This window comes from Anabrus simplex, chromosome 1, assembly GCF_040414725.1.
Source record: "Anabrus simplex isolate iqAnaSimp1 chromosome 1, ASM4041472v1, whole genome shotgun sequence".
Lineage (NCBI taxonomy): Eukaryota > Metazoa > Arthropoda > Insecta > Orthoptera > Tettigoniidae > Anabrus > Anabrus simplex.
This window is the reverse complement of record NC_090265.1, coordinates 220,920,211-220,942,958: the sequence shown is the minus strand read 5'-3', so window position 1 is coordinate 220,942,958 and position 22,748 is coordinate 220,920,211. Positions and strand designations below refer to the sequence as shown.

Genomic DNA, 22,748 nt, shown 5'->3' with positions numbered 1-22,748 from the left:
AGGATTGATTGCTGCATTTATGGATATCTACAGGTGTGGCTGTAATGTGTTTTATTATCATAATCTTTAATTTTGTTCGTTCGTTGTCTCCATTTCTTTATATTAATGCATACCGTAATATGTTTTGTTTGGCATCTCCGAAAATCATTTAAAGTATGTGGGGACATCAAATTATTGTTGTTGTTATTATTATTATTATTATTATTATTATTATTATTATTATTATTATTATTATTATTATTATTATTATTATTAATACTTGTTAGGTACGTTGGTGAGTAAAACAATCGTTATAATTGGATAGCTTTTATCATGTTTTAAACTTACTTCTTTCCAAAAAACACCTATATCGGCGATAGTTACGAGAGATTAAACGATCACTTTCTTAATGATCTAGCCTGTGATCTTTTTTCTGTTTTGCGTTATATATCATAATAGCATGGCTAAATGGTTAGCATGCTGGCCTTTGGTCGCAGGGGTCCCGGGTTCGATTCCCGGCAGGGTCGGGAATTTTAACCACAATTGGTTAATTTCGCTGGCATGGGGGCTGGGTGCATGTGTCGTCTTCATCATCATTTCATCCTCATCACGACGCACAGGTTGCCTACGGGGTCAAATCAAAAGACCTGCACCTGGTGAGCCGAAGTCCTCGGACACCTCCCGACAAAAAAGCCATACGCCATTTCATTTACCATATTTTGTAATGTCTGTTGTAATTGGGGTGCAACTCTGTTACAGACATGTTTAATAAATAAATAAATAAATAAATAAATAAATAAATGAATGAATGAATGAATGAATGAATGAATGAATGAATAAGATATAGGCTTTTGGGCTTATGCCGTGTCAATGTCATAGACCTGTCAGTGTCAGATGTTATGTACACATGTTATGTGACCCTCTTAGACTGATTCTGATGGTTCCATCAGCTTCCGCTTCAAACGCTAGTGCTGTACCGTGTACTTCAATTGTAACTTATAAATTCAAAAGCTCATTGTTTAAGGAGCCTTTCTCGTGGACAGTGGAGATTTTCTTCTGATGACACAGAGCACAGTTAAGAATTTCTCACCTTAACTTCTTGACACGGTATAAGCCCAAAAGCCTATATCATGTCTATAAGTATGGCCGTGAAAGAACAAACAAACAAACAAACAGCCGTGAATATGTCTCTACTAAAGTAAACTCATTTCCTCATCTGAGGTGGTGCATCTCTTTCTAGAAACTCCCCCAGTGGAGGGGAGTTAAATGTACCATTTTTACCACATATCAACCTTCCTACCATTCGTAAATCTCTGGCAGTACGGTACTGGGAATCAAATTCAGACTCCCAAGAACGGCAGCTAATTGTGCTAACCATTATGCTGGTGGACATTATTAACTACAAAACACAGCAATATAACATGACTTATGCGTGCTTGTAATGCGCGGGCCAGACACAAAGCTATTCACCTATTTGTGCAACATCATCAGAGCTGCAGTAGGCCTACACTACGGAGGCAGACATTTCTTAAGTACGAAACACAGATGTACTGCATGACTTTGACGTGTGTTTTCATTGTGTATGTCGTATGGACGAAACTGTTCACAAATTTGTGCGATGTCATCAGAGCTGCAATAAGACTTGTACCTGCTTCGGAGCAGAATCATTGTTCTTCCCTGACAAATTACGTTGGGGGTCTAATAAGCGAGGGGGTCTAATACAGGAGTATTATTACTTATGTTCTTATGTTCTATTTCATATCTTACTGTGTGCATTTGTGTATGTTAAGGTCCCAGGTGGTGCATGTGAGGATGCAGTACGCACATACTGCACTGAGGGCACACCTGCCAATATCTCCCATGCGGGTTCCCATTCCGACCTCTCTGTCCTGTCGCTTCCATGCGATGGAGATTTGAATGAGGTTCAGAAGGAAGCAGGTGATGCTGGAAAACAAGTTGAGGGTGAAGAAGAAACTGGTGAAAAAGATGGTGAGAGACCTGAACTCTCAGACGACAGCTCCAATTTTTCGGGTGACAATGATAACATACTGGCTGAGTGCATCCAATCAGGAATGCCTAAGGTATGCATATTATCTCTCTTTATGTGCATGCAACCATGTGAATTATAAAGCATAGTATGAATCCCAATTTTCACTGAAAATTTTGTTTTACTTTATGATATGGTGAAAATTTACATGAAAATTTTAATTACTTTTATATATAATAATTTAAGTCATGCACACAAGCACTCTAGCTACACAAATTCCTACTACTACATAATGAGGAAAAGTGGAACATTCCCTTCTCCAGGAAAACTTGCTTCAGTCAATTCACTATCAATCAAATAAAATATGGAAACAGTTGCAACAGAACAATATCAGGAATCTATACTTATCCATGTAATTTTTGTGTTCCAACAAGGAAGAGTGCCAAGAAACATCTATGCTTTCTGTAGTTCTTTCTTTTCCATTGTATATTCGTGCCTCTTCAATAATGGAAAAGATAATTTTCAGTTTGTTTGGAAATCTTGCATGCACGTATGATAAATAAAATGGTCAACAAAGTTATACGTCAACATTCGGCATTTGTGGTAAAACAATAATCAGGCTTCCAGTTTTGGTTTAGTTGTGTACTGGGTGGGTTGTAAAAGAATTGGAATTTGTGCAATAACTCCCCTTCCTATAAATGAATATATTTTCCCCAATTTTTCCCCTTGAATTCCAACTTTATCTTCATACTATGATTTTTCGTACTTTTGAAAGCTCCACAGAAGCTTATTCATCTACTAATATCGCTCCATGTTGTTTCACCCCTGACAGCTTGGAACATCTCACTTAATCGAGCAGCTTGTTACTCTCAGGTTTTCTCAGCCCAAAGTTTGCAATATTTCCATAACATTACTCTTTTGTCGGAAATCATCCGGAAATAATCATGCTGTCTTCCTTTGGATCTTTTCCAGTTCTCATATCAAGTATTCCTGATCTGGGTCCCATACACTGGAATCATACTCTAATTGAGGTCTTACCAGAAACTTATACACGCCTCCCCTTTACATCCTTATGACAACTCCCAAGTACTTTCATAACCATATGAAGGGATCTGTAACCTTTATTTACAACCTCATTTATGTGATTACCTTATATTGCCTTTCCTTTTATCAACCCCTAAGTACTCTCAAGCAAGACTTTGATCATGACAAAAGGTAACAGAAAATCCAGGGGAGTGATAAAAATAGGAAATGAACCTCTTGAAGTAGTGAAAAACTTCAAATATTTGGGCAGCATGATGTCACAAGATGGATATTTGGATTGAGAAATTGATTTAAGAATACAGCAGTCTGAAAGTTTCTACCAGAGTGTGAGAGACATTGTATGGAACAAAGATGTTCCAGTGAAGTATAAGAAGGTTTTATACTCATCCTATTATAAACCTATACTGACCTATGCTTCAGCAGCCTGGACATTGACTAAGCAGAACCAAAGTAAGATACAAGTAGCTGAAATGAGGTTCTTGAGGAGCCTAACAGGGAAAGACAAGACAAGATAGAATACGAAATGAGGAAATAAGGAGAAGCGTGGGAGTGTGTAAACTTCAAGAAGAGATTGATATAGCAAAGCTAAAATGGTTTGGACACATGATGAGAATGCCAGGAGAGAGAATACCAAAGAGAACATTCATGGATACAGAGACTGCAGAGAGGTGTAGAGGACGGCCTAGAATGAGATGGAGCTCTGTTGTGGACTGTATTGCAAATAGGAGTCGAAAGCAATAAAGTACTAGAAGAGGAATGGTGGAAAGATCAAGTAAGGTGGAGGGCTTTGGTACACTACCCTACCAAGAGAGAATCTGGAAAAGGGAATGGATGAAGAAGATTCGAGCACTTTTTTCTGTAGTGCAATAACCCTCACTTCTGTCAGCAGTCTCCCATGATCTACCCTAGCAGTAGCCTTGGATAGGTCAATAGTGATACAGTCCATTTGACCTCCTGCATCTAAAATATTTACTATATCTTGCTGGAATCCCACAAGTTGAGCCTCCCTGGAATAAATTTTCTGAAACCTGAACTGTCTTCTGTCAAACCAGTTAGAAATTTCACAAATGTGTCTAATATAATCACATACAATGCTTTTCCAGAGTTTACATTCACCTTGTCAAGCTGATTGGCCTGTAATTATCTGCTTTATGTTTATCACCTTTTTCTTTTCTTTGTATAATATACTTCAGCATCTCTCCGTTCATATGGTTTATCTCCTTCCTTCAAATAGTAAGCAAATATTTCAGATATGGCACTATATCTCAACCCATAGCCTTTAATATATCCCCAGAAATCTTATCAATCCCAGCTGTTTTTCTAGCTTTCAACTTTAGTATATATATATATAATTCGCTGGGGCCATCAAGGACCACGTTAAGTCTTGTTGCATTTGACACTGAACTTGGCCTTCTTTAGAGCCCAAATTTCCCTCATTCTTTGTGAGTGGGCCTGCTTGCGCTCCTCTGTCCAAGGGGCACCGTGTCTTCTCTTCGGTTGCTCGTCTCGGTTTAGCCCGTTCGTCAATATTTTCTTGCGGAAGAGATCTCTGTTAAGGGCGTCTTCAGCTGAGATATGTAGCATTTGCAGGTCTTCTTTGGTATTTCTAAACCAGGGAATTGTGGTTTTGGGGTTTGAATCAAAAAAGTGAAAGATTTCTTTAGTTAACTTTCTTCCGTCCATTCTTTTCAGATGACCGTAAAACCGTGCCCGTCTTTTTCTGATTGTGTCGGTAATTTTCTCTATTTTGCTGTAGACTTCCTCGTTGGATCTCTTTTGATGGATTTCATTTCTGTACTTTGATCCCAAGATACCTCTCACAATTTTGCGTTCTTTTTTCTCCAGTTCTTCAAGGAGTCCTTTGTTGGCATTTAGAGACAGGGTTTCGGCTGCATATAGAACTACTGGCTTCAGAACTGTTTCATAGTGACGTATCTTGGTATCTTGGTGTTTATATATATATATTTTTTTTTTTTTAATCTCTTCATTGTCATAGGTAAACTTCAGTACGGGCTGATGACCTTCGATGTTAGGCCCCTTAAAACAACAAGCAAGCAAACTTCAGTACTTTGCCAGTATTAGTAACCTTCTCTTCCTGGACATTATCCTTATATCCAACTATCTTCACATACTGCTGACTACTTCTGCCTTCTGTAAGTCCTCGCATATACATTCTCCTTGTTCATTTATGATCCCTGGAATGTCTTTCCTGGAACTATTTCTGCCTTAAAAAGTACCTATCTATACCCTTCCATTTTTTAACTAACTCCTAATTCAGTTTCCTTCTAACCTGCATCTCCTTAATCCCTTTATTTCTTTATTATACTATACTGGGTCTTTCCCATTCTTTATCATCTTTCAAGGTACATACCTGTTTTCAAACCTTCCAATAATTGCCTTAAACCCATCCCATAGGCAGTTTACGTTTTTATTTACAATTTTCCGTTGATCTTAATTACTTTTTAAACAATCCCCCATGCCTCTCTTATCAACGATATGGTATTGCCTAATAGCCCTACTTCCACAAGCATTCTATCACATTAATTTTTAACTATAGCAAAAACAGCTTTGTGATCATTTACACCATCCGTCACTTCAGTTTCTCTAAAGAGCCCATCTGGTTTTACCAGCACCCTGTCTAAAATATTTTTCTCTCTAGTTGGTTCTGTCACTTGCTGATTCAGCTGTCCTTCCCAGATTAACTTACAGTATTTACTACTTATTGATCATGCCTTTTGTCATTTGCATTACCTTCCCAATTGACATTTGGCAAATTGAGGTCACCTGCTACAATAACATTTCTTTCTGTCGTTCCCCACATAGCTGATTATCTTATTGAAATGTTTCTCAACAGTGTCGGTGCTACTCTTGCCAGGTCTGTACTCCCTAAAAACACGTTGCCTGTTATCTTTAGAGATGAACCTTACACCTAGAATTTCATGTTTCTCATCCTTAATCTTTTGTAGCTTACAAATTCTTCTTTCACCAGTATAAATACTCCCCCTCATACCGGTCCACTCCTGTTTCTTCAGTTCTGTGAGAAAATTTCTGCATCCAACCTTGATTGAACTCCTATTACAATATCTGGTAAATATATATCCAATAAATTAATTCTGTCCCTTTCTTTACAATACTTCTACAGTTTAACATTAAGTTTCATGTCACTCTTACTTGCCTTCCAACACTCTATACTCTCAATCGCCACTTCATAGTCCATTCAGTTGCCCTGAATGTGCAGAAGTAGTCCACTGTAGTGAGTATGGGTATGGGAGTATGGGATGGGTTTAAAGAAATTGTTGAGGAATGCGAAAACAGGTTTGTACCTTTAAGGGTGGTAAGGAATGGTAAAGACCCACCTTATTATAATAGAGAAATAAAGAGACTAAGAAGGAGGTGCAGACTGGAAAGAAATAGAGTTAGAAATGGCTGTGGAAGTAAGGAAAAATTGAAGGAACTTACTAGAAAATTGAATCTAGCAAAGAAGGCAGCTAAGGATAACATGATGGCAAGCATAATTGGCAGTCATACAAATTTTAGTGAAAAATGGAAGGGTATGTATAGGTATTTTAAGGCAGAAACAGGTTCCAAGAAGGACATTCCAGGAATAATTAATGAACAAGGGGAGTGTGTATGTGAGGATCTTCAAAAGGCAGAAGTATTCAGTCAGCAGTATGTAAAGATTGTTGGTTACAAGGATAATGTCCAGATAGGGGATGTGAGTAATACTAATGAAGTATTAAAATTTACCTATGATAACAATGACATTTACAATAAGGTACAAAAGTTGAAAACTAGAAAAGCAGCTGGAATTGATCAGATTTCTGGGGATATACTAAAGACAATGAGTTGTGATATAGTACCATATCTGAAGTACTTATTTGATTATTGTTTGGCCGAAGGAGCTATACCAGATGAATGGAGAGTTGCTATAGTAGCCCCTGTGTATAAAGGAAAGGGTGATAGACATAAAGCTGAAAATTACAGGCCAGTAAGTTTGACATGCATTGTATGTAAGCTTTGGGAAGGCATTCTTTCTGATTATATTAGACATGTTTGTGAAATTAATAACTGGTTGGATAGAAGGCAATTCGGTTTTAGGAAAGGTTATTCCACTGAAGCTCAACTTGTAGGATTCCAGCAAGATATAGCAGATATCTTGGATTCTGGAGGTCAAATGGACTGTATCGCGATTGACATGTCTAAAGCATTTGATAGGGTGGATCATGGGAGACTACTGGCAAAAATGAGTGCAATTGGACTAGACAAAAGAGTGACTGAATGGGTTGCTATATTTCTAGAAAATAGATCTCAGAGAGTTAGAGTAGGTGAAGCTTTGTCTGACCCTGTAATAGTTGAGAGGGGAGTTCCTCAGGGCAGTGTTATCGGACCTTTATGTTTTCATATATATAAATGATATGAGTAAAGGAGTGGAATCGGAGGTAAGGCTTTTTGCGGATGATGTTATTCTCTATAGAGTGATAAATAAGTTACAAGATTGTGAGCAACTGCAACGTGACCTCGAAAATATTGTGAGATGGACAGCAGGCAATGGTATGTTGATAAACGGAGCTAAAAGTCAGGTTGTGGGTTTCACAAATAGGAAAAGTCCTCTCAGTTTTAATACTGCGTTGATGGGGTGAAAGTTCCTTTTGGGGATCATTGTAAGTATCTAGGTGTTAATATAAGGAAAGATCTTCACTGGGGTAATCACATAAATGGGATTGTAAATAAAGGGTACCGATCTCTGCACATGGTTATGAGGATGTTTAGGGGTTGTAGTAAGGATGTAAAGGAGAGTGCATATAAGTCTCTGGTAAGACCCCAACTAGAGTATGGTTCCAGTGTATGGGACCCTCACCAGGATTACCTGATTCAAGAACTGGAAAAAATCCAAAGAAAAGCAGCTCGATTTGTTCTGGGTGATTTCCGACAAAAGAGTAGCGTTACAAAAATGTTGCAATGTTTGGGTTGGGAAGAATTGAGAGAAAGAAGAAGAGCTGCTCGACTAAGTGGTATGTTCCGAGCTGTCAGCGGAGAGATGGCGTGGAATGACATTAGTAGACGAATAGGTTTGAATGGCGTCTATAAAAGTAGGAAAGATCACAATATGAAGATAAAGTTGGAATTCAAGAGGACAAACTCGGGCAAATATTCATTTATAGGAAGGGGAGTTAGGGATTGGAATAACTTACCAAGGGAGATGTTCAATAAATTTCCAATTTCTTTGAAATCATTTCAGAAAAGGCTAGGAAAGCAACAGATAGGGAATCTGCCACCTTGGCGACTGCCCTAAATGCAGATCAGTATTGATTGATTGATTGTATGGCATATAAAGAGAACCCCTTTATAATGACAATTTTTTTCTGCCCCTTCAAAATTGTTATATTAAACTGTGTATTATCCTTCGGTTACAGCAAGAGCCTTGTCGCTGACGCATCCGTTATCATGAGCGATTGAGCGCGCATGACTTTTTCCATTATCGATATTTATGCACCCCAGCAATTATGTTGCATGTGATTGATCACCTTTGGTATCGTTTCCTTGCTATATCCATGAGCGAACTCTCTTGTCGACAAATGAAGGCGATGTTGGAGTTGATTAGTAACACCCGTCGACTGCTGTTCTGTAAAGAAAATTCAAAATGAAAGAGAACATGTTTTCGCAATAAATGTGTAAATAACATGTCCGATAACTGTTGTTAACTTGTTAAAATAAAGGCTGAATAAATGATCTCTTAATTTTAATGCTAAAAACTGCAATTAAGTAAGAATGGGATACACCTCAAGATATGGCAGAGTGCATCATTGATTTCAGAGGTTAGTTTATATTTTCTCGTGTCTGGTTAAATTACGGAAAGGCTGTTATCATGTAAATTTATAGCGAGAAGGTTATCATCTGTCTACTAGCGCTTGAAGTATGTTTTCATCATGCATATAGTACGGTTAAGTTAGGATAGATGACGCTGTTTCAATAAGAAAACTGAAATGTTTGCCGCAAAATGCGATCGATCATCTTTGGTACGGTATAGTTTTCTCACTATGTGCATTTGCGAGCTCTCTCATCGATATTCAAAGGCAATGTTGGAGTCAATTAGTAAAAACCATCGACTGCTGTGCTCTAAAGAAAATTTGAAATGAAAGAGAACATGTTTTCTTAATAGATGCATAAATAACATGGCCGATAGCAGTTGTTAAGTTGTTAAAAATAAAGTCTGAAGTAAACTATCTCTTCATTTTAATGTTATATACTAAAATTTAGTAAGAATGTGATACACCTCAAGTTATGGCAGAGTACATCACTGATTTCAGAGGATAGTTTATATTTTCTTGCGTTTAGTTAAATTTTGGAAAGGCTATTCCTATGTAAATTTTTAGCGAGGTGGTTATAATTTCTCTACATGCATTCGAAATGTTTTCATGATACATATACAGTTAGGTTAGCTGACGCCGTTTGAAGAAGAAAACCGAAATGTTTGCCACAGAAGCCTCTGGAGTGATACCGTATTTCTCCGAATCCAGGATGGAGTTTTGTTTTCTCAGAATCTCATGTGAAAAATCAAGGGTTATCTTGCTTTTGCAGCCTAACAGTAATGAACACCACTGGTAACTACCGCTGTAACCACACTGCTTCTTTTCACCAACGTGCGCGCGCACACAAAAATCATTGACAATAAACGACCGCCTCTTTATTATACATCGCTAGCCATGGCAACCGGTTGTACGGTGCCTCTCTGCCACTGGATCTCTGGAAATAGTGAAGAGAGAATAACGTTCTATTAGCCTCTGCGAAAAAGTTCCTCAAATCTGCAGAATGGCATCAAAGCATGCAAGCCTTCAAATTCCTAGAAAGGCATCGGCTCATTGCCAGATTTATAATGTGTCTACTCTACCTGACACTTAGTAAAATTAAGTTTTATAGATAGACAGCAGGAATATTTTTGTGATGGATCGTCGTATTGTAAAAATACGTGGAAGAGGTATTGCAGGCAAATTTTCAACGGATTCTCATTGATATTATGATGCCAATTTTCAGTTGATGGTTATTAAACACTCGGAAATGTAGAATAATTGTGCAGCTGCAAGAAAATACAGCATATGCCTAATTAAAGCCAATATAGCTAAAATATGTGTACTATACAAAAAATGCATTCAGTGGCCCTCAAGAAAGGATGCTTTAAAGAAGTCAAAGATGAAATTTTGAGGTATGTGCATGAAAACCACAAGGGCAGAATGGCCACACCACAGCACACTAAATTCGTTCGTTGACTTTCAACATCCGCAATTAGGCCTATACATCGCTAGCCGCTGAAGTTCGCCGAAGCGCAAGAGAGACGTGTATGTAGCGGCCGGTTGTAGCTGATGCTGAGTAAAAGTAACAATTTTATAGCAAGAATATTTTTCTGATGGATCAGGGTATTGTAGAGACACATGGAAAAGATACTGCTGGCAAAATTTCAATGGGTTCTTCAATATTATGATGCCAATTTTAAGTTAATGGTCATTAAACCTGTAGAAATAAGGAATAATTTTGCAGTCACAAAATTGTACGGCTTAACTAAAGCCAATGTTCGGCGTTGGCATGAAGACAGAGGTAGTTGAAAAATGCATAATGTACAAGAAAGGCATTCATATGATTTTAAAAAGTACTGTTTAAGCCTGATTTAAATTTTCGAAGGAAAAAGTGGGGGTCATACTGCATTTAGAGTCATCTTGGATGAAATTAAACATACACTTTCACGTAGTATCGGATTTCGAAAAATAACAAACAAGTAAGCCGCAGTGTGGATATCATGCACGAAAAGGCAAGTTTTGAGCAGCCGTTTCATATCGATTTTAATGTGTATGGGGGTTTTCCCAACTTTTACAAAAAATCTGATATAACGACAATCCGCTATAGAGAGTAAATTTTTCACTGGTATGAATTCTCGCTATAGTGGACTTCTACTGTATCTCCCCATAACTCTCCTAAACAAACTCCCTAACTTATACACACCATTGTGGTTCAAGTGAAGGCCATCTGAGCATAGATCCCTATCTTCTACTCACCCACTGAGATCTACAAACCTCACTCCTAATTTCACACATACCCACTCCATAATCTATTCCTACTTGCCTTACGTAGTTGGTACCTACGTGGAAAATTATATAAATTTATGAATTAACAAATGCAAAGGGAACCACTTTTCCCTTTGCGAAAATCAAATGATCACAAATATCTCTCTAGGTCATGGCCATCCATCTTCTTCTCCTCCTCGTCCGTAACCGTTAGATTGGTGGGTGATATGCATGTCTTCCAAGAATCTTCTTTCTTTAGCCAATAGCTTCAAGTGGCAGTAGGTGTATTTGCCTTTAATGCAGTCTATAAATTGAGTTCTTGGTCTTCCTTTACTCTTCCTTTCTTCCAACTTTCCTTCAATAAGGGTGGTGCACCAGTCAAAATGACAAATCAAATGGCCAACAAAGCTATTCTTTCTTTTGTTCAAGGATTCAACCAAGGTACGTTTCTCACTTGCTCTTTTGAGAATATTCTCGTTTGTGACTTTATCAGTCCAAGGTATCTGTAGTATTCGTCTCCAACACCACATCTCAAATGTCCTGAGTTTCAAAACATCTGCTTTTCGCAGGGTCCATATTTCATAGCCATAGCTTACAATACTCCATATAAAACTTTTCACAAAGTGCTTCTGCAACTCTAAGTTAACATTCTTGGATGTTAGTAGAGACTTCTTTTTTGAGAAGGCTTCTTTTGCCTGTGCAATTCAAGCATTTACTTCCCTCGTACATTTTCCATTAGATGTGATCAGGCTCTGTAGATATTTAAATTCCTTTACTTGGACTAATTTCTTTCCATCCATTAGCACATTGACAGTTTGGTCACCCTCCCTAGTGCATACAATTACCTTGGTTTTCTTTGTGTTTATTCTCACACCTGAAAGATTTATGATGTCCAATAACGAACCATTTATACTGGTATTATAAATTTACTCATTCGGAACAAATATTTCAGATTCCCTATGGGAATCAACATCTGTATCACAGATAGGTCTTACGGTGACTATGGGATAGGAAAGGCCTAGGAATGGGAAGGGAGCGGCCGTGGCCTTAATTAAGGTACAGCCCTAGCATTTGCCTGGTGTGAAAATGGGAAACCATGGAAAATCATCTTCAGGGCTGACAACAGTGGGGTTCAAACCCACTATCTCCTGGATGCAAGTTCACAGCTGCGAGCCCCTAACCGCATGATCAACTCGCCCGGTACATCAATATTTAATGCACTAAATGGATATGTCTCTCTCTTTCCTTGTAATAGGTATTAACTACTTTATCACTAGGATAAGGCAAAGAACACTTTCATCATCCGACTGTCCTCCATCATGTCCAACAATTATTATTGCTGCTGACAGTATACTTCCTGTATGTGATAGTGGTGGTTATGGTGATTATTGTTTTAAGAGGAAGGCCTGTATGTGAAACTATGACTTTTTGTAATTATAGTGATGAAAAAACCAGCTCTTTGGCTGAATGGTCAGCATAGTGGCCTTCAGTTCTGAGGGTCCTGGGTTTGATTCCCAGCTGGGTTGGGGATTTTAACTTCATCTGGTTAATTCTTCTAGCTCAGGGGCTGGGTGTTTTTATTTGTCTCGATACACATCTTCATTTACATACAACACATCACACGGCAAACCATCACAGAAACACATGGTAGTGAATACATCCCTCCACAAAGGGTTTGCATTAGTAGAAACATTAGGCTGTAAAAGTGGCTAAATCCATACAAAGTGCTGACCCCAGGTAGTTGGAAAAGCCATGAAGAAAAAGATTTATAATGATGAAACATTTCAGTTCTAATTTAAGATAGTGGATATTGTATACAGCTATATGAAATTCATTAGTTTTAGATTATAAGTACTCACTTTCTTTAGTAGTCGTATATTGGTAAAATATTGTTTTAAGAAAACTTAGACTGAAATTACCTAAACTCCAATTGGCTTCTATGAAGTAATTCGTACTTTCTTTATTTCAATTTTCAAGTGTTTTTTTGTAATGAGGTTTCTTTTGAGGCGACACACTTGTTTGTTATGAAAATTTAAAATTTCTTCCACAGGCTCGTTCTCAGCCGCTGAGGCGTATACCTCCACAGACTGGTAATGCACCTTCAGAAGAAACACAAACAAAAAAGACAGGGCCACCACCTCGCCGTCCTGCACCACCCAGGGCTCATCATCTCTGTGGCCTTGACCATGGGCCACGACCAACACCTGTTAGTAGGAAACCTCATGGTAAAACCCCCTGTCAGCCGAGAATGCAGCGAGTGGATGAACCAAAGCCGCTTGGCTTACCACAGTGCTTAGCAGCTCGAGATGAGTTGGAGACCTATGCTACTGAAGGCAGTCCAAACACCTTCTCTACTCGATCTTCTCTCAGTGACCTGACAATTAATTCAGCTGAGCCTGGAACTGTTGCCAGCTGTTTACGCAGGTACTCCTGAATTTCTTCAGCAGTATTATTCTCTTTTAATTTGATAGGTTTGGGTTTCTTTCTGTTTTTTGTATACGAGTCCATACTTCTCAAATGCCATTTCAGTGTTATGTGTAAAATATAACCACCTAGAAGTTTGGTAAATTAATTATGGAAAAGTGATACTTAGTTTGGAAATTGAATTGGGTTTCAATGCAGATGTAATCTATCACATATTTACTCATTTATGAGTATTTTCCTCAGTGAAGAAAAAAAGAACAACAATAATGTTGATCATTTGCTTAAATGACCCTGTCTGTAATTTGCGAAGTTCTTCTCTTCCTCTTCCTCTGCTTTTTTTTTTTTTCTTTTTCTTTTTCTGATCAAGAACAGGGATGCCAGGCTGAGTAGCTTGGACGGTACAGCACTGGCCTTCTGAGCTCAAGTTTGCTTAGTCCGGTGCTATTTGAAGCTGCTCAAGTACGCCAGCCTTGAGTTGTTAGATTTAAAGGTACATGGAATAACCCTTCTGGGAAAAAATTCTGGCATCTGTGCTTCTGCAAAAACTATAAAGGTGGGACATGAAACCAATTATTATTATTATTATTATTATTATTATTATTATTATTATTATTATTATTACAACAAAAACAACAGGAGTGGTAAAAGCTTATATAGCCTTCTCTGTGTAGATTAGTATTGGTCCTTATTTTTACAAGATCTTTTTTTTACAACTTGCATTATCTCGCACAGACACAGATAGGTCTTATGGCGACAATGGGATAGGAAAGGGCTATGAGTGGGACCGTGGCCTTAATTAAGGAACAGCCCCAGCATTTGCCTGCTGTGAAAATGGGAAACCACGGAAAACCATCTTCAGGGCTGCCGACGGTGGGGTTCAAACCCACTATCTTCCGAATACTGGGTACTGGCCGCACTTAAGCGACTGCAGCTCAGACAGTAGGGCTCTGAAGGCCAGCCTGGGAGGTTCAGTCCTTGCTCAGTCCAGTGGTATTTGAAGTTACTCAAATAAGTCGGCCTCATGTCGGTAGATTTCCTGTGGTACACAATTCCGGCAGCTCAGCGTCCCTGAAAATCATAAAAGTAATTAGTGGGTCATACAATCGGTAACATTATTTATAAATACTTGATTATACTAAGAAATACCTTCACACGTCTTGCTTTTATAGTTTGATACCATATTGCTTACATTTAAATAAGGACCACTTTACCCAATCTCGTAATTAGACACACATTCTTTTCTCATGATGATGAAGATGCCAAGGAAATTTTTATGACTTTCTAACAGTTTAACTTAAGGGAAAGGAAGATGTATTTCTTCACTTTACTACTACTACTACTACTACTGCTGCTGCTGCTGCTGCTGCTGCTGCTGGTGGTGCAGATGTTGTCAATGAGTAAAAGCAGTGTTTTAACACATTCAGGTCTTGCTAACTTTCGTACATTTTTAATCCTCTGGACTGGCCATTTTTCAATATATTTGAATTCATACCTTCTACTTCATATCTGTAAAACTGTAATACAATTTATAGATCCCTTACCGTGGAAATAGTGAATTGAAATTAGTAGGTTTTTCATTTTGTTAAAAAGTTCAATGTATAACCTTAACTAATAAAATATGGCTGATCATCATCATAATCATCTGCAGTTTCCAGCTGTTGGCCGGGTCTGCTTTAAAATATGGCTGGTATCGACTTTATTTAGTTTTTAGGGCATTCGGAATTATTTCTATAAGAGGTACATCTATGTAATAATTAGTACGTGAATATTATGAGTGATCTCTTAGGTCTGTTCAGATGGTATAAGGCACTATTCAGTCTGTGTTCACATGTGGCCGCCATTATGTGCACACTGCTGTCAAGTCGACACAGCTCTGAAATGATTTGAAAGGAAGAATTCGACGTATAGACCTGTAGTTTGCCACCTATATTTTTTTGAGAACTGCATGAACCAAATCTGATACTGCAGTGCCAATCAACACACACAGTACATTTGTTTTGTAGTAACAGCAATGAAAACGAGAGAATGTACGCTGTGCGGGCTCTGTTATCTGCAATAAATGACACACCCCATACAGCGTGTGGCCTTCGACCTCAATGTGTTAAGAAAATATGTACCGGTAGTAATATGTAGTAATATCTAATTTTAAAACTTGTGTGCTACAGTTTTGTAAGTTAGTCGTAATTTAAATCTGTACATTATACAGGAAAACTCGTGCTGTTGTCATAACCTATAAAAATGAGAGCTTATCTGTTTTTTGGACAGAATTTTTAAAAGTTAGTATTTTTGTGTTGGTCATGTCCAGAATAAGAAAGAAATGCAATTTAAAATTCCCATCATTTACATACATACGCCCATCACAAGAAAACGGCCATAGAATTGAATAAAGATTGGTATTTGAAGGGTGACGGCTAAGAACGTTCATAAGTCCATTTTTTGATGAAATTGTTCTAGCAGTGGCATCGTGTAGCTGAATACAGACAGAGTGCAAGGTATGACCCTCCAGTCCAAGAAAGATCACAGTCTCACAGTAATTAACATCAAAAGATAGGGGTAACAACTAATAGCGATCAAGGTCCATACGCTGCCGAGCAATACCGATCAGAGTTCGTATGGCTCCCCTCCACTCCGCCATTATGACGCACAGCGTTAGCTGGTCAGTTCACAAAATACGGCCGGAATAGTAGCTTCAAGCTCAGTGTTTTCTTTGTTTATTGTACTTTGCTGTCGTACGTAATAATTATGTTGAGTGATATTAGTGACACAGACAATGAACAGGCAAATAGTGAGCAATGTAGTGCAAAGAAAAAAGACAGGCAAGATGAGTGATGTTATGAAGAAGTTACGTGTTACAACACATGAGACTGGAGAAAACTATAAGTGTTCCCGGTATAAGTGCTTCGAAATAATTTCTTCTGAAGAATGGAAACGTATCATCTCCCATTTCAATGAACTGGGGACTGTAATGCGCAGAGTCAATGTTTGAGTGGACTTGTTAATGTTGTTCCTGTTCAGTGGCAGCGCAACCTGAAGGATGAATGTGGGCAAGTTTCCATAGCTCCTCTTACTTTATTGTGTTAGGGCATGTGTAGATGACACACTACAAGATATTAGTGTTTGCTACAAGGCATTTTTATCTCTGCATGGTATTTCTAATCGCCGCGCTCAAACTATTAAGAAACATTTGACACAATATGGTGAAGCTAAAACGGATGGCCGAGAAAAACATAGCAACAGACCTAATAAATTATCCAATGAAACGTAATCTAAAGTTACAGGTTTCATCAGATCACTTCGAGGTAGAAAATCCCACTATTCCTTACAAGATACTTCTCGATTGTACCTGTCTGAGGAACTAAATGTAGTCAAACTTCATAGGATGTATAATGAGTCCAACAGGGACAACCAAGCAGGTTATACAATGTTCCATGAAATTTTTGTGGGTAATTTTAACATAACTTTTTGTTACCCACGAAAAGACTAGTGCAGTACTTGTGATATGAATAAAGCAACAATTTCAGTGTTGGGAGCAAATGTGGCTACTTGTCAGAATGAAGGACATCATTGTGCAACGAACTGAAAAATAAAGAGAAAGAGCAGGAAAAACACTTGGTGCAAAGTGAAAAATTTTACTTTGTGAAAAGGAAGTACAGGAAGGCATCAAGGAAGCATGTAGAACTGGAGGCGATAACAATGGACTTTCAGAGGAACTTACTTACACAGAATATTACAAGTGATGTTTATTATCGCCACCAACTTAACTTCATTTCATTCAATATTCATGTTTTGTCAGATTCTACATCAGTTTTTTGCACGTATGATGAGAGTATTGCTGGAAAGGGGGCCGATAGTATATGCTCAATGTTGGATCACTTTGTTAACAATGTGCTTAGCCCAGATATAAGACATTTAGTAATTTTTTTGTGATTCTTGCTCCGGTCAAAACAAGAATTACACAGTTTTGCGCTTCGGCATTACACTGTCCAAAAGAAAAACCGTTTTGACAGTGTGAAAGTTGAGTTCCCGATATGCGGGCATTCATTTATGGAGAGTGACAAGGATGTGAGCCTTGTTAATCAAAAATCCTAGACTGAAAAACACCATATAACTGGAGGGATGTGCTTTAAAGCAATCGAATCAAACCTTCACCTTTCAAAGTAATCGACTGCGGTACTGAAGTCAACTTTCAAGTCTGGACAGAGTTTCTTTCAGGGATGTACATTCCGAAATGTCCTGTGCATACCAGACCAATGAGAGTAATGAAAATTGACAAAAACATCCAATGTTCATTTTTCACAAGAGTAATTATTGTGGATGTTACAATCAAGCTGTTGTGGTTCCTTAGAGAGAGACAAAGAAAAAGAAGAGAAGTACGGATCCTGGTGAACTGAAGAGTTTGTTCAATGGACCATTACCAGTCAAGTCTAAAAAGTTGAAGGACTTAATACATTCAACCTCTTCTCTTCTTCAATCTTCTCATCTCCTGCCTAAATTTCTATGCAGATCTGATTGATGGCCTGCTCCTCGCAAGTGATTACCATTACATAAAATCAGCTTTATGGTCCGTATCGCACTTCAATAGATTGAATTGAGTGATTACCATATCATCAATGGCAGTGAAGTAGTTGAAACTACTGGTAATCTCCATCTTCTCCTGTATAGTTTTCCAGCACCCAGGCTGTTCATCACCAATTTCCATAACAATGCTGTTGGTACCACCACCGAAGCCTGCTTTCTTGAAGCAATTTGCTATTATTACAGGCTCCACTGAATCCCATGATGAAACAATGAAATGCATTGTGTTCAAAAGAGATGGTTTGTAGATAGGTTTGCCTGCTTCCATGCGTACAACTGATTTTTGGTACCCCTGCTTAAATACCTTATTGATTCTTTGGTCCATGGGCTGTAGTACCGATGTAGTATTCAGTGGAAAAAGTTCTACCTTGATGTTCCTTAAACGGGGCCAGTCCTTGGGATGAGCATGGGCAGTGGTCTGTAAACACCACAATCTTCCTGTTCTGGCTCCCCATTTTCACATCTAATGCCTGCATATACTCTTCAAACAGGGAACTTGTCATCCAAGCTGACTTGTTGCTGGTGTACTTCCTGCCATTTTTTAAACAACGTGGCTTCCTAGACTTCCCTATCATCAGTTGAGGTAGTTTTTCAGTTCCTTCCATATTAGCACCAACCAATACCGTAACTCGCACTTTACTAAATTTTACCCTGTGGCAAGATTCTCCCTTCATAACTAGAGACATATCTGGAATAAGCTGGTAAAAAAAGTGTGAATTCATCGAGATTAAAAATGTTGCAAGGTTTGCTTATTTTAGCAGGCAGAACCATTTCCTTCCACGCTTCCCTTTCCTCTGCACTTACACACTCTGCTTCGCCACAAATTGTTTTGTAAACGATGCCAGCTTGATTTTTAAAGCGGTCCAGCCACCCATTCGACGCGGTAAAAGGTACCCTTAATTTGCATGCAATTTTTCGGCTTTCTCCTTCACAATAGTCCCACTGAAAGGTATGTTTAAACTTTGGTGCTGTTTAAACCATATTAGCGGAGCTTGTTCTATTTCATCATACTTTTCAGATTTAACTTCCTTGCAATTTGCTGAAGTATTCCCTGCAAAAGCAAAGATCTCTTCTTTCTTCGCTATACTGCCATTCAAAGTAGACGGCGGCATCCCCAGCTCCTTTGCCAAAGTAACATGGGAAAGTGTAGATGACTCCACTTTCCTTATAATCTCCACTTTGTCTTTTATTGTTAGTGCCTTTCCCTTGATCTCTTTCCTCTGAGTTCCGCTCATTTTCAATTAAAATGTTTTGTATGTTGATATTACAAGTACAACTAACTTCACCGACTCATTCATACTAATTACAACGCTACACTATGCTTGGCAATCTGTAGCTTAGGCTTACAAGACACAAAGACAAGACGTGTACTACAGTTTGTTAGCATGTGTTTTCTGTCTTCCTCACACCCCCGACACCTGCTTCAAGGATAACGGCAGCAAATGGGAAATCTGGCAACTTATTCTTAGAGATTCTTAGAACCTAGGCCTAAATCCCCCTGCATTCCTACTGGTTATCACGGCAACGGGCGTAGTTTGTGGCTGTTTCGGAAGTATCGCATGGCCAAGCCGGTATTGATTTATTTTTCCGTTTCAGTCCTCTTCATGCTATAGGTAATGAAGAAAAGAAACACAGGTTCGAAGTTGCAGAAATGAGTGCATGGAATAGTATCTGGGGTATTACGTGGGAGTGTTAAAGGCACATTAGCAACGCTAGCACATCTAAACGTAAACAGTTTATTTTCCTCGCGAGAATTTTATTTCATGTCTCCTCATCCTTGTGCTATGTTCTACACAATAATGCAATGTTTAGCTCGTATAAAGGTAAAATTAAACATAACTTTCAATTTTATGCCAACACGTGGTATTGCAATGCCTCTGTGTGCCTTCCACCAACACCCAGTTGGCTATCAACATTCGTTCAACGTAGACGATCGGGATCTTTCGGCCGGCTGTTTGGCGGCATGTGTATCAGCTGGCTACTGGCAAGTTGGCTGTTTCCTGCATAGTCGGGAAGTTGTTCTTGTTCACCTCACTAATAATGGACACGGAAAATCTTATCAGTTGAGTTCAAAAACTTAATTTCCTCTACGACAATACCCATAAGTATTCTTGCAACAACAACATAAGAGAAAATGCCTGGAAGGAAATCAGCAAGGAAATGAAAAATCAAACAGGTTAGAATATTCACTTTTGTGGTAGATTAACAGTAATGTTGTGGACAAATACACTTTACGGTTTTTAATTAATGTTTAGGCCACCTCGATTAATGATTTTACCCTGTCGCGGCCCGCAAATTACTGTATTAAAGTTTTATCAAACCATCCATTGCGTGCTTTATGTTTCCCATGTAGAATCCCGTTCGATGCTATTCCGCTAGATGGAACGGTGGAGTGGACATTTCGACTGATGGGTTTGATTCGATTTCACAAGGAGAGAGTGAGCATCTGGTGTCCATGTTGTCATAGCGTGACATCGTATGGCCTTGGCAAGCCTGCACAGGTTCCGTGACACCCGAGAGACACCGCACGTGTGCAAACGGTCTAACACAGGGTGCAGCTTGCGCGGAGACTAGAGGTTTCTAACCATGGGCTGCTTTGAGCAGAAGTTTTCTATCTCAAGGGGCTCTAAAATTTGAACTGTTTAACCGGGAAATATATTTACAACAGAACACTTCAAACGGAAAAAATATACATATATCTTAATGCAACTGATCAAGGGACCAAGAATATCACACTTCTTAGGCAGGAAAATTTCTTATGCAGCAACTTCTTAACTGAGTTTCACTGTCTTTCATTTTATTTCATTTACATAATGCCTAATATAATAAGTTATGCTTTGCAATGAGTTCAATTATTATGTTCCTCTCACTATTATAATATTAGATAATTGACTTGAAAGACAAAATTTCTATTTCTGAAAAATGAACAGAATGTGACTAGGATCGTTCTTAGCTTCATTTGACATCAGGGAAGAATGTACTAGACTCTAGGCTATAAATAATTTTATTTTAGGGTAAGGTCTGAAAAATTGATACTTAAAAATCTCTGTTAATATTGGTCCCATTTGCAAATGCTACGAAAGAAAGTGGCAGAAAATAGAATTTCATCCTTTGCAGAGTACAAATTGATCCTACAACACAATAATAACAGAAATATTTACTTTAAAAACAAAATCTTATTTCCTGCATCCTACCATTGTTCAATTCTTATCTTCCATGCATCGTATTTTTTTATCATAGTCAAAATGTTACCGTTCTTATATTTGAATGTATTGTCTGTTCCAAAGTGGGCTGCAAGAAGATATCTGCATGGCACGCAATCTAGGGGACTTACTTTGCCGAGAGGAACAGATTCTATCCGAACATTGGTGGGGAGGACCTGGGGAGTTAGATAACTATCTTTTTTATCTTGCGGTTCCTCTGCATCATACAGGTTCTGATAACTGCTGATCTATCATAATATTCAAGCTACTTGATATGTACATTGGAGGCTCTGATAAGAATGAAGAGTTAGCAGCCTAGAATCAGACTGCTTTTCTCCATACCGGGCGAGTTGGCCGTGCGCGTAGAGGCGCGCGGCTGTGAGCTTGCATCCGGGAGATAGTAGGTTCGAATCCCACTATCGGCAGCCCTGAAGATGGTTTTCCGTGGTTTCCCATTTTCACACCAGGCAAATGCTGGGGCTGTACCTTAATTAAGGCCACGGCCGCTTCCTTCCAACTCCTAGGCCTTTCCTATCCCATCGTCGCCATAAGACCTATCTGTGTCGGTGCGACGTAAAGCTCATAGCAAAAAAAAAAAAAAGCTTTTCTCCATTTACCCAAACTACCTTCATGTGTGATAGGTAGTTAATAAAATTTGATCTAGAAAATTATACAGTAATTCTTAACAATTTAAATCATTTTACATGCTGACGAAAATTACCAACTTTTACTTCCCTCTATAATAGTTCCTATTGATTTTCATATTCACTCACTAGATGGACTCCTTTTAATGACATACAGATTTTTTTCCTGTACACGAAGAAAAAGGAAGAAATAATAATAGTCTCTACACATTATGTCTAATTCAGGTCCCCATAGAAAATTAATTTCATGAATGCCATGACATTTCCTATCCTGTCCTTAACCAGTATCTCCTTTTGAACTTGTCTGAATGTCATTATCTTTCCCAATTATTATATTATATTTTCTTTCAGGTCAGCACGGAGCCATCCTCCATCTGAAGGTACTCCCTCTGACACACCTTTAAGGTTTGCCACAGAGGATACTCCTCTAGAAGTGTCCCATGCAGCATCACTCAGTTCTCTCAGTATTGGTGAGGATGAAGAGGAAGAGGAGGAGGAATTCAATACAGGTAACCATTGTGTTTATAATATAAATTACGCTTTCTTGCATTTGTATGATCTACCAACTTCTGATAAAGTTTGGAAAAATATATAAATATATAAATTGTAATGTGAAAACGCATTTAAAAATTCACCATCATCTACTTAATGTTTATGCTTATTTCAATGCCACCTTTCCACATTCATGTGAGGGAAGGGAAGGGAACAGGGAACTGGAAATCAAGTAGGGATGACATAAAATTGTTAGTGTTGAACTGTAGAAGTATTGTAAGGAAAGGAATAGAATTAAGTAATTTAATAGATATATATTTACCAGATATTGTAATAGGAGTTGAAT

At 38.4% G+C, this 22,748-nt stretch overlaps 1 protein-coding gene across 2 annotated transcripts in view; it reads left to right on the top strand.

The window, feature by feature from the left end:
* Positions 1 to 22,748, top strand: part of LOC136885896 (microtubule-associated protein futsch) — a 514,102-nt gene that overhangs the window by 468,242 nt on the left and 23,112 nt on the right. For both annotated transcript variants that reach the window (XM_067158589.2, XM_068230837.1), the window contains 3 exons: positions 1,770 to 2,060; positions 13,115 to 13,488; positions 22,262 to 22,419. In XM_067158589.2, the coding sequence (XP_067014690.2) occupies positions 1,770 to 2,060; positions 13,115 to 13,488; positions 22,262 to 22,419 (823 nt within the window). The remainder of the gene's footprint in view (positions 1 to 1,769; positions 2,061 to 13,114; positions 13,489 to 22,261; positions 22,420 to 22,748) is intronic.